Source organism: Equus caballus, chromosome 5 (assembly GCF_041296265.1).
Source record: "Equus caballus isolate H_3958 breed thoroughbred chromosome 5, TB-T2T, whole genome shotgun sequence".
NCBI classification, from domain to species: Eukaryota; Metazoa; Chordata; class Mammalia; order Perissodactyla; family Equidae; genus Equus; species Equus caballus.
In genome coordinates, this window is record NC_091688.1 from 77,991,436 (window position 1) to 78,008,840 (window position 17,405).

At 36.2% G+C, this 17,405-nt stretch overlaps 1 protein-coding gene across 6 annotated transcripts in view; it reads right to left on the bottom strand.

The window, feature by feature from the left end:
- Window positions 1-17,405, bottom strand: part of BTBD8 (BTB domain containing 8) — an 88,166-nt gene that overhangs the window by 25,115 nt on the left and 45,646 nt on the right. For 3 of the 6 annotated variants that reach the window (XM_023641655.2, XM_070268745.1, XM_023641653.2), the window contains exons 7-11: window positions 17,270-17,366; window positions 12,653-12,741; window positions 12,110-12,212; window positions 1,577-1,759; window positions 761-907 (exon numbers count right to left, since the gene is read on the bottom strand). In XM_023641655.2, coding sequence (XP_023497423.2) covers window positions 761-907; window positions 1,577-1,759; window positions 12,110-12,212; window positions 12,653-12,741; window positions 17,270-17,366 — 619 coding nt within the window. The remainder of the gene's footprint in view (window positions 1-760; window positions 908-1,576; window positions 1,760-12,109; window positions 12,213-12,652; window positions 12,742-17,269; window positions 17,367-17,405) is intronic. The other 3 variants (XM_014740203.3, XM_070268746.1, XM_070268747.1) reach the window with 1 other exon arrangement.

The following is a 17,405-nucleotide window of genomic DNA, read 5'->3' on the forward strand; positions in this document are numbered from 1 at the left end:
TTAAGATCGACGGGTACATGTTATTTATGAAGGCTGCTCTTCAACAACAGAATTTTATAGTGAACATGAAACTAAACCTTATCCTTTCAACCAAACATTATTTTAAACCACCAATGGCCTTTCCATGAATACTTTCCACAGCCTTTTCAAATCAGCTATGACATTACAAGGTCAAATACTCTATGCAGTAGTAATAAATATGATAATTTTTATCACTCTTGAACAAATATAAAATAATTTGCAATTAGTTTATTAATTACCATTGATGAAAGGCATTTAAAAATACACAATATATTAATTTCACTTGTCCCAGTCAATGCAATTTTAAATATGATTTTTTTATGAAGACAAAAAGGAACTAAAAATTTATTATAAAACTAAAAGACACTGACGATTAAAAATTCTGAAAAACTCTTAAAATTCTATATAAGTTTTATATTTAGGAAATTCAATGTAGTGAAAGGGCAGAGATACTAAAGTTATGCTATACCAATTAATATTGCTAAGTATCAAACTATGTTTAGAATCTGGCAGTCAAACTGTCAAATTCTAAACTTTATAATAAGTCCATTTAGAGGTAAATGAAATTTTTAAAATTTTGTATCATAAAAAATTCCAGATATACACAAAAGTAGAGACTAAAACCAACCCTCAGTTATCCATCACCTAGCTTCAATGAACCATGCAACATTTAAAATGTGCAGATATTTTTAAATTTTTAAATAGTTCAATATTATATCATTTTAATGAAATTTATTACATTCAATACCATTTCCTTAGTACTGTCAGAGTTCAGTAACGTGTCCAGAGCCATAAGAAGAGAGCAACTATTCTCAGTGGTAATGTTTTCTTCAATTGCTTTTAAAATTTTGTCCAACAGATCAGCTGTGCTGCTCATTGCTTGTGACTACAAAACACAGAAATTGATATTTAATAGGAATACACGTAAAATGTGTAAGAAACGTGAAAGTCTGGCATAACAGAAGGCCATTCATCATAACTGAATGTACGAAGTCAATCAGCAATCTTATTTCCCTTGTTAATAATATTATAATTACATAATTATAATTGTTATTAATCCCTTTTCCTTTGTTAAAAAATCTGCATATACATACATACACACACAACACTCTGTTCTTAAGAGCTAAAATACTATAAAAACAGAACCTGGAAATAAGTAACAGAAGTTCTTTATTCAATAACTAGATTTAAGAGAAAGTGGGTCCCCAGTTAACACAGAGAACTTTGCATAGACCATAACTGTATTACTGAACAAAACAATAACTTTATGTCTTTGGTTTCTAAAACATGGCTTATGTTGATTGAGGGCTAGAGTTGGCCAGAGTTACATTGTGCCTTGCCAGGTCCCTCAAATCTGTCCCCTCCGGCCGTCATTATCTTGTGAGCCAAAAATCCTGTCCATCACTGCACTAAATCCTATGCAAACATGCCATCTGCTATGGAATTTAAGTCACACTAATTTGATCAAAGGCAACCTGCATTTAAAACTCTTATATAATTACAATCAGAACACAAAGATGGGACTAAATATAGCATATAACTTTAGACACAATACCTGTAAGAGAAGAGCAAAATTTTCACTCTGAATGATCTTGGAGAAGTTTTCTATAATAAATGCAATACATTCTTCTTGCAGCTGAGACGCCATAGTCAGCGCTGCCTCTGTCCACTTTACTCTGGGTAAACTGATGATCAGCCTGTCACTTTCCATCAGAAGAAAAGCAGCATTCTTGTCATTCTTATAATTTAAAAAATATCAGGAAAAAAGTTAGATTACTACTCATAAATAACTTTGTAAGCAAATAAAATGCTTTTGTTTTCTTGTGATGTTTCCTGCAAACAACAAAATTCCAGGTAGCTAATATCTTTGTCATTAGTGTTACATATAACACTTACTTAATCATTCATTCAGAATTATCCAAAAGAGCAAACTTTGAGCTGGGAAGAAGTCATCTTTAAAAGATAGCTAAAACAAACCTGAGAGCAAAGTTATAATATAACTACAAAGAAAAACTTGACTTCCCTGAGAAGTTCACTACTGAACTAATTTTTGTGCTTAAAGATATCATTCATAACTGCATGGCTACACTGACATAGCCTTAATTCTTTTCTGACTATAAAATACATGTTCTTTATTATAAATTTAGAAATGCTAAAAATTACTATGATCCCCAGTGATTTTCTTCCTCCTCTCCAATTAGGTAAGCCTCTTCTTTTTATATTTTATTCATTTAGTGATGATTCATTTTTATACCATTGGAAAAAAATGTTCACGAATACTCATCTTTATAGAAAATGAATGACAATTCAAAAATACCATGTGCTCCAAGGAAAAGGAAAATATAGCAACTTATAAATTACTTTGTCTTATTCATGATTTATTTCTAGTTCTTAAAACAATCTTAGTAAATAACTATTTATTGGATAAATAGTTACCTGATAGATTATAGTAGATTGAAAAACATGGCAACAAATTCTTTGTAGCTCCATCCATCAAAGAGGTGGAATCTACTCCTCATCCCTTGAAACTAGACCGGCCTTTTCACTCGCTTGCACAAACAGTGCTGTTGTGCAGCAAGTTCCAGAGCCTAGGCCACAAGAAGCCTTGCAGCTACTGTCTTTACCCTCTTGGAATTCTGCGACCACCAGGCCATAAAGAAGCCTGGTAAGAAAGACCACATGGAGCGGGAGGCTCAGCCTCCAACTCAGCCACCAGCCGAAAGCAGCCGCAGCACTGAGCGCAGGCAAGATCGGCAGAACAAGCATCCAGTCAACCCGCAGAACTGTGAGGAATAACAAACTGTAGTTTTAAACCATTTAGTTTTGGTGTGGTTTGTTGCACAGCAATAGATAACTGATAATCTGAAAATGACAGACTGAAATCCTTACCATAGGCTGCATGATGTAAACCTTACACACCCTCAGTATCTTTCAGACCTCGACCCCAGCACTACCTGTTCCCTGATCCCTACACCTACATCAGATTCCTTTTATACATGCCATCAGAGAACCCGTCCCTATTTTTCAGAGCACTTAATTCATTTCTAATTATTCAATCATGAACAACACTATTTGTTTAATATCCATCTCTCTCACTAGTCTGCATGTTTATTGAGTATGAAACCAAGTCTGTTTTGGCTCACCATTGACCCCTAGGGCCTAGAACTGGGTCAGAGTAGTCACCCAAGTATTTGTTGATCTTTTAGCATCATCACAGACTGAGAGTCTACAAGAGAATTTCTAGGATAAATTAAGTTTAATCCTCGAATACCAAAACTTTTAACATTTCACCCATTTACCAAGAATTCTTTTAAAATGTATTACATACTTCCTTTGCTTTAAAAAAATCATACTTTGCTATAATTCATCTTTTTTTGTTTTAGTACCATCATCCTTTCCTGTTCTGGTGACTTCCTGAGTAACTGCAATTACTATGAATTTTAGGCAATAAGCCAAATTTGCACTACTATAGGGATTATTCTGGTAGTAGAGACAAATGTAGGGTATCCAAATAAACTTGGCAGGTATCTACAAAGCCCTGATTACATACATAGTGTTATTTGCTCTGACAGTTAATATATTTTTTAAAACATAGATATAAAGTATAGCTGTCATAATTTAGCTTGGAATCTATCAGAAAACTAAAATATGGACATAATGATAACATAGGTGGCATGTAATCTTATTCCATATTGATCTGAATATATGGCAACATTAAATGTTAGAGTAGCTTGGGGTTCAAAGAAGGAAGAAAATACTTCTAGACCAAACGCATAAAATTTTAACTCAATAGTTAACATAACACATGGTTCAAACTTCAAAGATATATAAAGGGCATTACTAAGAAAATTCTCCCTTTCCTTCCTGTCCCCAAGCCACCCATTTTCCCTCACCCCAATCATATTATTTATTTTCAGTATCTGTTCAGAGTTACTTTAAGCATATACAAAAAAAAAATCATGTAATTTTCCCTTTATTTTACTAAAATTGAGGTACTAATATGCACAGTACTCTGTACCTTGCCATTTACACTTAGCATACATCTTGAATTTTTTTTTTCCTGAGAAGATTGGCCCTGAGGTAACACCTGTTGCCAGTCTTCCTCCATTTTGTATGTGGGTCACTGCCACAGCATGGCTGTCAAGAGGTGTAGGTCTGTACCAAGGATCTGAACCTGTGAACTCGGGCCACCAAAGCAGAGTGAGCAGGATTCAACCACTATGCCACATGGTCAGCCCCTTGAATATTTTTCTTATCATAATATAAAGAGCCTTGTGATTGTTTTAATATCTATGTAACATTCCATAATATAGATATACCATAAGTCATTTCAACTAGTCTTTTACTTATAGACACTTATGTTGTTTCCAATTTTTTGCTATTACAATGTGGTAATGAATGACCCTATAGATAACATTATTTCACACATATGTGAACATATCTATAGGAATAGATATATGCCTAGAAATAGAATTGCTGGGTCAATGCTACTTGTCTCAGCCTGGGTTCTCCCTGATAACTGAGCCTGAGAAACAGCCTGGTATACGGATAGTTTATTTTGGGAAGTGATCCCAAGAGGATCTGAGGCACTGGGAGAGCGAAATAGGGAAGGAGGAAAAGCCAAGTGAAGGGTATGTTTTCTAGCTTCTTGCTACTCACAGTGTGATCCACAGCATCAACAGCACCGAGAACTTGTTAGAAACGCAGAATCTCAGGCTCCACCCCTGACTTACTGAATTAGAATCCACATTTAAACAAGACACTGGTGTGTTTTGTATTCTACTAAGTTTGAGAAGCATTGATACAGTATTCACTGTTAGAGGCAAATGGGGCTCAGTCTTGCTGGGGACCCTCTGAAGAGCCACAGAGAATGCACTTTAAATTATTCACGCAAGGGTCAGAGCAGGGAAACGTTTAACCAGTGGCTTCTATCTCCCATTGCTCAAGGCTTGTCCCCTGGGGTGTTAATTCCCTTTTTCTTCCAGGTTTGCATAGGTATCAGAATTGCTGAGCGGTAGGTAATTAAGAGGTTTGTATTTTCTTTGTGAACTTCTCCTATGATTAGCTGTTTGTTTGTTTTTTTTTTAAGTCAACTTGTAGGAACTCTCTATATCAGGAAAATTAGAATCATAAATATGATATGAACTGTCTTTTGACTTTGCTTATGATCGTTTTTGCTATATAGAAATTTTGCATTTTTATATTTAAAAAAACCAAATTTTTTTATGGCTTCTGAATTTTGTATCCCTATTCCCCTGTTGAGGTTATAAAATAATTCTCCCAGAGTTTATTATAGTATTTTAATGGTTTCATTTTTTTTACATTCAAATCTCTGACCCATTTGAAATATATCCTGGCATACTAGAATGTGAAGTATAGATCTAACTTAAACTTTTTTCTAGCTGGTTTCCTGGTTGTCCCAATAATGTATATTGAATAAACACTATGACTCATACTATTTCATAATCCTTACAATACTGTGTTAATCAAATGGGCATTCAGCTATCCTTTAGCCTTAAGACTAATGGCATAATATGTATACAACTTTAATTTTACCATAGTGACCATCCCCACCCCTATTTGTTTTCTAACTTTTCTAAACTTAAAAACTCTCCATAATTTGCTTTTTTTAAAGGACTTAAAATATTTCATTAAGAAAAATTTAATCACATTTTGAAATAGTTCAAGTAATTATATTATAAAGTCCTAACTTTGCTAACACCTTTCTCTCTTCTGTTTTCCCCCCTCATCCTCTTCTCTTTTTCTGCCAGAAGCAATGGTTTGTACTTGGTAGGAGGGGGCAGTCACATTTTACTGAACTGCTGCACAGTGACCAAGAAAGAGAAAAACCTCAAAGTCTTTCAAATTAAAATTCAAAAAAAAATTCTCCATATCTATTCCAACACAGCACTTTCTTCCCTCCCTCAGTATGTGAGAGTGTTGGGCATATCACTGATGGAGCACAGTGCCTCCCATGGCACATGTGGTTGAACTGAATCAGAGTTCAAGAAGACTTAGGAAGACTGCTGGCTCGCTCTTTATTTTTTTGGATAACATATTTCAAATTTTAATTTGAAAAATCTAAAAGTATTCTATTTTTTATCAAAAGCTAAATATATTTTATTTACATAATAAAATATGAAGAATATACTAATGTTTCTTAAAACTTGAATATCCACAAAAAAAAGACAAAAATTTCAAATTTTCATTATAATCATCATGATGCCAAAAGGCTACTGATCAGACTGGGTGTTTGGCTGTTCTGGTGTTAATCTTTTTATCTATCTTGAAAAGAAAAAACAAGCATTCATAAAGCTTAGAAGGACCTGACTGGAGCTATAAAATCAAAATAAAATATTGTAGGAGAGGGAGAAGCATAGTATGAAGGGTTTATTTTTTCAATTAAACTTACATACTTACCATTTGTGGCAAAAAAAATCAAACTTCTTAGTACGACATTCAGTTAAGATCCCTCCTAATCTGGTCTGAGCCTCTCCTCAGACTTCTCTCATGCCAGTTGCAGCAGAATATTGGAACCACCCAGTCTCCAGGTCCCTGGTCACATTTTAAAAGTCTGCCGGGCAGGCTGGCCCCGTGGCCTAGTGGTTAAATTCAGCGCACTCTGCTTCAGTGGCCTGGGTTCAGTTCCTGGGCATGGACCTACACCACTTGTCAGCAGCCATGCTGTGACAGCAGCTCCCACAGACTGACATAGCTCACACAGAAGAGGACTGGCACAGATGTAAAGTCTGTCAGGAATGCTCTAACATACTTCTTTATTTTGAAATTGTCTTCTCTCCTCAGGTTCATCTCAAATTACTTCTCTCACCCTTCCAAACAGAATCAATTGTTTTAACTTCGGTGATCCCATGTATATATCTGAATTATAGATTATACTTATTCATTCATTTTTTTACCTATTTGATGATATATATTGGTGCCTAATATGTGCTAGGCACTGCTCTAAGGCTAGCGCTATAAAGGTAAATAAGACTGATACGAAACTTAATATTAGTCCTCATTATAGTCTAACTTGTATTTTACTTAGTTATTTAAATGCTTATTCTTCCATCAATTTGTGAGTTCCCTGAGGTCAAGGCCCACGCTTCTTTAAAAAAATCTTTGCCAACATTAAGCACCCATCATATTATCTTTAGAATGGTAGCGACTGTTTTAAGACAAGGCTTTGTCATCTACTAACATTGTGAACTTGAATAAAGCACTTAGCTCTCTGACTCTCTTTTCTCATATGTGAAATGGTGACAAGGGTACCTGTCTTACACAAAATTTCAAAAAATATAAAGTATTTTTTGAACTGTAAAGGTCTAAACAAACCACTAAATAGTAGTAGTAGTAGTAGTAGTAGTAAATGATGTTTCCCCTTCTATTGAACTGAATTATAGCTGGGCCATTTGTTTGCCTTCATGAGCAAGGAGTAACTATTCACTGACCAAAAAACTAATGCAAAATAGTAAGCAACAAAACTACAAAGTCCTTCATTAGCATAAACATAGATTTAGACATTATTTTGCAGTGGTATCTCACCAGTTGATGACCTACACTTATTTTCCCAATTAGATTTAGATGTATCTTCTATATAACACAATCTGACGTATCATTCAGGGTTCAGTCAGAGAAACAGGACCGCCAGGAGGTACTTATATATATACACAGGAATGTGTTACAGGGATTTGACCTTATGCAATTGTGGGAGCTGGTTACACAGTCTTTGTATGTGATGATGTAGTTTGAAGTCCACAGGGAAGGCAGTTGAGAATGGAAGATGGATATAATGGGTGAGGGAGAAAGCAGAAGCTGACACCCAAGAGCACAAGCTGTAACCCACACTGATAGACCCATTTCAGTTCTCACTGCCTCCAACCTGGATGAAATAGGTGTCCTTCAGGAGATGCTGGCACCTTTCATCATGGAGCTAAACACATCCCTGGCCCAGGGGTAAGAGAAGCCAAAAGAAGATATAGGGCAAGGTGGAGCAGTTGTAGGTCTGGCTTCTATTCCACACCAACAAGGTAAAGTTGCAGGATACCAAATAAACATACAAAAATCAGTTGTGTTTCTATACATTAACAATGAAGTAGTAGAAAGAGAAATTAAGAATACAATCCCATTTACAGTTGCAACAAAAAGACTAAAATACCTAGGAATAAACTTAACCAAAGAGGTGAAAGAGCTATATACTGAAATCTATAAAACATTGTTGAAAAAAATAGAAGACACAAAAAAATGGAAAGCTATTCCGTGCTCATGGATTGGAAGAATTAACATAGTTAAAATGTCCATACTTCCTAAAGTAATCTACAGATTCAATGCACTCTCTATCGAAGATTCCAACAACATTTTTCACAGAAATAGAAGAATCCTAAAATTTATATGGAACAACCAAAGACCCCGAATAGACAAAGGAACCCTGAGAAAAAAGAACAAAGCTGGAGGTATCACTCCTGGACTTCAAAATATACTAGAAAGCAACAGTAATCAAAACAGCATGGTACTTGGGGCTGGCCCTATGGCCAAGTGGTTAAGTTCGTGTATTCCGCTTTGGCAGCCCAGGGTTTCCCCAGTTTAGATCCTGGGTGTGGACATGGCACTGCTCGTCAGGCCATGCTGAGGTGGCATCCCACATAGCACAACCAGAGGCACTCACAACTAGAATATACAACTAGGTACCAGGAGGGGCTTTGGGGAGAAGAAGAAGAAGAAGAAGAAAAAAAAAACCCAGCATGGTACTGGCACAAAAAGAGACACACAGATCAATGGAACAGAATCGAGAGCCCAGAAATAAACCCAAACATCTATGGACAGCTAATTTTCGACAAGGGAGCCAAGAACATACAACGGAGAAAGGAAAGTCTCTTTGATAAATGGTGCTGGGAAAACTGGACAGCCACGTGCAAAAGACTGAAAGTAGACTATTACCTTACACTATACACAAAAATTAACTCAAAATGAATTAAAGACTCAAATGTAAGACCTGAAACTTCTAGAAGAAAACACAGGGAGCATGCTCTTCAACATCCATCTTAGCAGCATATTTTCAAGTACCATGTCTGACTTGGCAAGGGAAACAATAGAAAGAATAAACAAATGGGACTACACCAAACTAAAAAGCTTCTGCACAGCAAAGGAAACCATCAACAAAATGAAAAGACAACCTAACAATTGGGAGAAGATATTTGCAAACCAAATATCTGACAAAGGGTTAATATCCAAAATATATAAAGAACTCATACATCTCAACAATAAAAAAACTAACAACCCAATTAAAAAATGGGCAAAAGATCTGAACAGATATTTCTCCAAAGAAGATATACAGATGGCCAACAGGCACATGAAAAGATGTTCAACATGACTAATTATCAGGGAAGTGCAAACCAAAACTACAATGAGATATCACCTCACATCCATCAGCATGGCTATAATTAAGAAGACAGGAAATAATGTGTTGGAGAGGATGTGGAGAAAACAGAACTCTCATATATTGCTGGTGGGAGTGCAAACAGATGCAGCCACTATGGAAAACAGTATGGAGATTCCTCAAAAAAATTAAGAATAGGATGACCATACAATTCAGCTATTCCACTGCTGGGTATTTAGCCAGAGAATGTGAAAACACAAATGCATAAAGATACATGCACCCCTATGTTCACTGCAGCATTATTCACAATAGCCAAGACTTGAAAGCAACCTACGTGCCCATGAAGGGATGAATGAATAAAGACGATGTGGCATATACACACAATGGAATACTACTTGGCCATAAAAAAGGATGAAATTCGGCATTTTGCGACAACACGGATGGACCTTGTGGGTATTAAGTGAAGCGAAATAAGTCAGAGGGAGAAAGTCAAATACCATATGATCTCACTCATAAATACAAGATAAAAATAACAACAAACAAACACACAGACACAGAGATTGGATTGGTGGTTACCAGAGGGGAATGGGGGAAGGAAGAGGGTGAAAGGGGTAATTAGGCACATGTGTATGGTGATGGATTGTAATTAGTCTTTGGGTGGTAAACATGACGGAATCTATACAGAAATTGAAATATAATGATGTATACCCAAAATTTATATGTTATAAACCAATGTTACCACAATAAAAAAATAAAATAAAATAAAGTGAAATGAAAAAAAAAAGGTGAGCCAGTAAATAAGCAACGTGTATTAGCTAAAAGCACCTGCCACAATCTTCCTAGTGTTGGAGAAAAAGGCTGTGGTTTCACTTCTACCCTCCAAATTGCACACCAAATTGTCTCTTGTGGCCTCTCTAACTGGAAACATATAAAGAAGGAAATTCTGGGAAGCATAGTTCATCCTAGCCAAGCTGAAACATTACAAAGCCACCAGAGTCCATCCCTTCTCAACGTGGCACCCACACATCTCATTAAGTCATACTTAATTATCAAATGGACACAATAACAAAAGCAAGCTTCTGCCCAACACGACAAACTAACTCCTATACAACAAATATGCTAACCCTTTCTGTAAGAGGATATGAAGTCTCTTGTTTTGTCTTTGGGTGATATTCATTGTTCTTCAAATTGATTCACACTCCCCTTTGGTAACCTGTAACTTAAATGCGGAGATGTAAAGTTAACTATTACTAACACGTCTTCTATTAGATGGTAGGGGAATGAGACAGTGGAAAAAACCCAAAAATATTTAGTTAATATATATACAAACATTCATGTAAAAAGGAAAGTTAATTTCTTTATATCATAGCTACCACAGTGCTCATTTCTGTAACTGGTCACCTGGTCATAGCTGGCATTTAAAACTACACTTTCCCACTACCATTCCATATTCCCTTTGCCCTCAGCAAGTATCTCTGCTGCTTGTAGTTCTTTATCTGGTAGGGTAGCCCAAACTTTCATTCTGGAAGAATCTGGGCCATTATCAGTGCTGTCTAATTTGGGTTGTTAGTTTTCCATTGATTTTAATCATAGGACACAGGAGTATTGCACTCCAGATGTATTCCTCATTAACCACATTACATAGTACCAACCCAATTTCCCCTGGATAGTCAGGCTCAATCTACAATTCTTCTTCTTTGCCTGTTGATTTATAAAGTGGTCAGAAGAAGACAGTCTCAACTTCCAGTTCAACGGAATCATTATTGTGTTCCCAGGTGGAAGCATTCTTCTCTTTGGAACTAAGGCCTCTAGATCAGAGGGACTAAAGTTACACGGACAGGAAGAAAATTTTTGCTAGTGGATCACTATGAGTAATTGTATGTGGAGCCACTCCCATTTCCACATCTTGATTTCTGGAACCATGAATCCTAGTTATGGGAGAAATAGCACCATAAATCAAAAACTGACTTAGAGCATATACAGCCTCCTAGAGGACATTGCCCCAACCCCACAAGGCATTGCTACCTAGCTGGCGCTGTGAGTCTTCAAAAGGCCATTCCTGCATTCAAGCCAGCTGCTTCAGGATGATAGGACACACGGTAAGACCAGTAAAGTCATGAGCATGGGCCCACTGCTGTACTTCATCTGCTGTGAAGTGAGTTCCTTAGTCAGAAGTGATGCTGTGTGGAAAGGCGTTCTGTTAAGTCCACAGACGGTGGTTTTAGCAGAAACAGTAGGAGCAAGGAAGGCAAATCCACAAAAGTCTATTCCACTAACACAGCACTACGTTTCCCATGATGAAGTGGTCCAACGTAATTAACCTGCTACCAGGTAGATGGCTAGTTCTCTTGAGGAACGGTGCCATAGAGAAGTTTCAGTACCCAAATCCACCTCAGTGAGTGGGAGTCCATGCTGCTGAGCCAATGTATAACCTCCATCGCTGGCACCATGTCCCTTTTGTAAATGAACCAACATATAACTCCTAGTGGTTCTGCTTCCCTTATTGAACTGTCACTAATGAATTTGGTGCAGAGGAATAGAATCTTAAGGATAGGTTCTCTGAATTGGTTCTGGGTTATCTGGAATTGCTTCTCTCATATTACTTTTATACTGTAATTCTACACTTATATTTAAAACATTGAAATTACCAATACAAAATTGAATAAACTTTTTTATGACAAGCACAAACAAGGGTATTCAGATTATACTTACTAAGGACTGAATCAACATATTAAGACAACTTTTCTGAATCTCAGGAGGAACATTTGCAAAACTTCTCTCAGACCAAAACCTTGCAAAATGCTTTACAATCCACCTGTAAAAATCAAAGAATCTCAAGTTAGAGACATGAAAATATTTTTCTTTATAATATTCAATAATATCTGGGTTTGCAATGATATAAGTTGTACATATATACGTTTTGACTAACCCTTATAGTTAATTTTGTGAGCTCTATGATGGACTTAACTATGCTCCCTTTTCTGTAAGCATATATTTTAAATCCACTTTGGGTTATGTGCATGGATTTTAACATAAGTAACCATGGTTCAGCTAAAATAAAATGGATCTCAAGCATCTTGAGTAATATCTAAATTAATACTTCTTCTCAATTGTTGCAACTAGTTAAGCGTTAAGACATAATGTATGCATTGTGCCCAAGAAAATCAGCCAAGTCTAAAATTTCCCAGAAAATTAGGAGAATGGAAGAACAAAATCCCTAAATTAATAATAACAGCACTACTTCAGATCACTTACTTCATGCAGTCAGCAAAAAGACTTTCCACTCCAGCTGAATGAGCAATAATCAGGCATTCTAGTACAGGTGCCAACCTTCTGGGAACAAGCTAAAATTGATAGAAAACAGTACATTCATTCTTTTTCAACTTACAGAGGCTAAAAGTATTTTGCTCATAAAGATGACCTGATTTATACATCTAAACTGCAGAATAAATATGTATAATTCAAAAGTCTGTTATTCTTTTAAAACCAAATATCACTAATAAATTTAGTTTTATAGAATAGCATTTGAGCTCTTTTAGCTGCCAAAATGCACACAATTTTTATTCTAATTTCATTTCGCTTAAATTTTTTTTTAAGTAAAAATGGTATAATAATTTCTAGCACATCACATTGCAATACAACGATATGGTCTAATCTGCTTCTTAAATGATAAATATAACTTTAAGTATATGTACATTGGGAGGTCCTACACTGACCTCAGATAAAATGATAGAATTTAGTTACATCATAATTATATAACGTATTTTTTTAAAAGCCCATATACGGAAGCAATAAACTAAATTAACAAATAAAACGAAGATACAAGTAGTGAAAAGAACTCACTGCTCTTGGTGTTAAGCCTCTGTGCTACACACTGCCGGTGCCAAATACTTCCAGTTTTGGGACTATGTTCCTAAACACATCTATTACCCATTAGGGTGAATAAAGTTCAACTTCTCTTTGTACACATTCATTAGTTGTGATTTGTGGTTTAAAGACAGACAATCAGCCAATTTGTATATATAGTCTCTAAATACATACTGAAGATACCCTGCTCTCAGAGAAGAGCAAAAGCTTCTTTAGAAATGCCTCCAGCTTAGTCCTTGTAATGAAGTCAGTGATTCCAACTTTTTGGATTATGAATTGCTATTTATTTGATTTTCCTTTTTTTTTCTTTTTGAGGAAGATTAGCCCTGAGCTAACTACTGCCAATCCTCTTTTTGCTGAGGAAGACTGACCCTGAGCTAACATCCATGCCCATCTTCCTCTACTTTATACGTGGGATGCCTACCATAGCATGGCGTGCCAAGCGGTGCCATGTCCGCACCCGGGATCTGACCCGGTGAACCCCGGCCTGCCAAGAAGCAGAAGGTGCGAACTTAACTGCTGCGCCACCAGGCCAGCCCCTTAATTTGATTTTCTAATACCCTTTTCCTAAAAGTGTTATATTAGTATTTAAGAAATTGAATGCAAATATTTTGCTTTGCAGATTAGCAATTTAGTTATTCCCTTTGAGATAATTAGAGGTGCTCCGAGTTGTCTTAAGATCAGAAACGGCTATCGCTATATAAATTATACAGTGATACTTCCACCAAGGTAAATAACTTGGTTTTCTGACCCACTTCAGATGAGAGTATCAAACTAGTAAGAGGGAAGAGACTACTGGTATAGACATACTTGACAACCTAAAAGCACCAGAAGTCTAAAGAACTGCAAAAGCAAACACAAGAGTTAAAAAGTCCAGTAGCCTAATTTTATTTAGGAATAACCAGCCCTCTACAACACCAACTCAACTAATTGACATATAACTTAAGAATAATTTCCACTGAAAAGTTATTACAATACAAACTAATTTGCTGCTTAAAACAGAAACTGGCAAACTATAGCTTGTGGACCACATCTAGCCCCGACTGTTCTTGTGAATAGTCCTATTGGAACACTGCTATGCTGTTCTATTTCCGGGTTGCCTACAGCTGCTTTTGCTCTACCATAGCAGAGTTGAGTAGTTGCGATTGAAATCGTATGGTTCACGAAGCCTAGTTGCGATTGAAATCATATGGTTCACGAAGCCTAGAATATTTACTATCTGGCCTTTTATAAAAAAAGTTTACCGACCCCAGCTTAAAGGGTTAACTTGAGCTTTATGAGAATTTTATTCATACAGAAATGTTGAAACCCAAGTGTTTTTGTAATAAGAGGACTGACCTTTAGTCATTTTCAAAACCTGTTTGTAGAATTTGGGACGATATATATTTAAATCATTACCTAAAATACATTTTCAAATCAGTGACAAAAAATAAACAATGTAAAGCCTACTGTAATCCTGTAAGTGAATTCCAAAAATTTTAATCATGTAAAAGGCAAGTTTGTAAAGTTAATGAAATGACTGAAGCTAGCTTGGCAGGAGTTCCAGGGCCAGTTACCCATTACATTATACCTAAATTTGTATTACTGTGGAGTGTATTATTATAGGTTTACCACATTTAATACATGCCAAGAAACTGCATAATTGAGATGTAGAAGTTTAAAAACCTATATTTAAAGATATATTCATAAAAATACATAAAGCAAAAAATTTAAAGATCAGGTCAATAAAAACAGAAACTGTTCTCCAAATATCTGTTGCCACAATAATATGGACTATATTAAAATAAGTAAAATAAAGTGAAAAAAGTTTTCAATGAAACACCATATTGATAATTTTTTAAAATTTCACTTTCTGTTGTTTTAATGGCAACAAAGATGTCTTTTGTGTCTTAAAAATTAAGTGGATTATTGAAAGTAAAATACGAAAAAGCTACATATAACCTATGTATATTCATGAACATACTAAAAAATAGAGGCAATGGTCTGAAGACTATCCATAAAAGAGATTATTTTTTAAGTGTTAAATGTAATTGGTTCAACCACACTGTGTCAAATTCCCCTCTTTTCCATTCCTAATGACATTATAGGCAAATTTCAGTACCTTTGGTATTGAAATTCAGTATAGCACTGTCTAAACACCTATCTTATAACTGACACGTCTTTCCCTCCTCCATCACTGACTACAATTCTAGTTGGAGATCTGGAATAGGGAGTAGAGCATGGGTTGGTCTCCCGCTCCTCAATTTCCTGGGTCTAACTCCTGTAGAAGAGGGCTAGGGAGGGCCTTGGTCACCTTATGAAACTAACCAAAGACCCAGGTGGCAGCAGGGAGATGGCCTGGACTTTGCTCTAATTCAGATGTTAGTGGCCTTTGCTGAAGTGATGGCCCTTTTAGTGGCAGCATGAACTTCACCCTAGGATCTTGGTAGATAAAGATTCTTCCAGTGCTTCATGATGCACAGTGCCTCCCTTGGAAGAACACAGTGTCATTTGGCCCTGTATCAGTCTTCTGTGATTGCCTGGAACCACTAAGGTCTTCCTCCTTCCTTGCATACCACGCATAACTGGGGCGTGGAGTAGACTCCCTGTACTTCTTCCTGTATATGACAAAAACTATTGTGCCTAATCACCAGGCCAGTACTGGCTTCTCCAGCAAGCCTCCTCCTCTTAGAAATCTCCACGTTCAAGTGTACTCTCACTGGTTTCTGAGGCATACTCCAGGCTCCTCCAAGAAATCTCTTACCACTTTTCTTCTTTAATGGAAGCTCCAAAGTGGGCTGGTTTTACAGATATAGTAGATGTCCATCTAGGGGATGAGAGGATATTATCTCCTCATTGCAGACACCCCCTATCTTTAATCTTTATTTGGGAGATGGTTGGATCTCCCTCTTAACTTTCACTTAGCTGGAAAGATGGGGGAAGTAGATGAAAAAGAAGGAAAATCCTTCCCCAGAATTCTTCACTTTCTACAAAGCTGAGAACACTACGGACTGCCCTCTTTCTTCTAGTGCCCTTCCTTACAGAGGCTGGAATGGATGGTGGATTAAAGGTAGCGGAGGAGCTTAACTGTTCTCAGTAAACCCTAAGGGGGGTGGTAGTGGTGGTGGTGCTGGATCCAGCTTTTCATGGCTCTGTTTTAACACAGAGGATGCTTCCTCAGCTACAACTTATAGAGAGGTAGGAAAAGTCCTACCAAACACAAAAATCTCAGTTTAAATGTTATTAAAATTACGTAATTACAATTCATATAACACATATTGTTGCCTCAAGTATCCAATAAGAGAGGAATATTGATGTAAACAATTCTTTTAAGATTTGTTTTTTGTTGATTATAAAAGTAATACAGGATCACTGTAGAAAATGTGTAAAAGCATAAATAAGAAAATTAAAAAATAACCTGCAGTTACAGAGTAAGTTAAAACAATGGAGAATTTAAGAATAATATACAAAATGGCATCTGTACAAATGCACAGCATAGGATCTTTCTTTAGACAATAAATTTATGTTTGTGTGAACTAAAATTAAAAAGTCAATATTCATACTCCACCTGGGGAGACAGGTAGACGAGAACATGTTCCACCCCAAGCACACGCTATGAGAAGTGGTAGAAAGGAGGAACATACTTTCACGGGAAAAGAATCGATGAAGCACTGTGATAAACACACTTTCATAAACGGAGAAGGTAACCTTGGTTCCTGACTTCCTTTCTCTTAGTTCTAATCCCTGAGTCCCAGCTACACACTCCATCTTTGAATTATAGCAGATACTCCTATATCCTTTCAATAAACCCCCAACCTCAATTTTATTTTACTTAAAATGATCTAAATTAATTTCTATTTTTTACAAGCACATCATATAAGTTATTTCTCACCTAGAGTTCCCATTAGTTAAACTGACAATATTTTTAAGATTTAAACACTATTTACTATCAGAGGGAAAAATCTAGTAGGTAATAAGGGGTGACTTCAAGTACTGGGTGAAAGATTTCTGAGACTCAATAATTACCTTCTGAAAGAAATTACAGTAATCTCTTCTTAAAATATAGATTCCTACTTCTTTTAATCCTTCTAATCCATACATATCAGCCATGTTGAGTATCTGTCTAAAATAAAAACAGATACACTGTTAATTCTCAAATTTA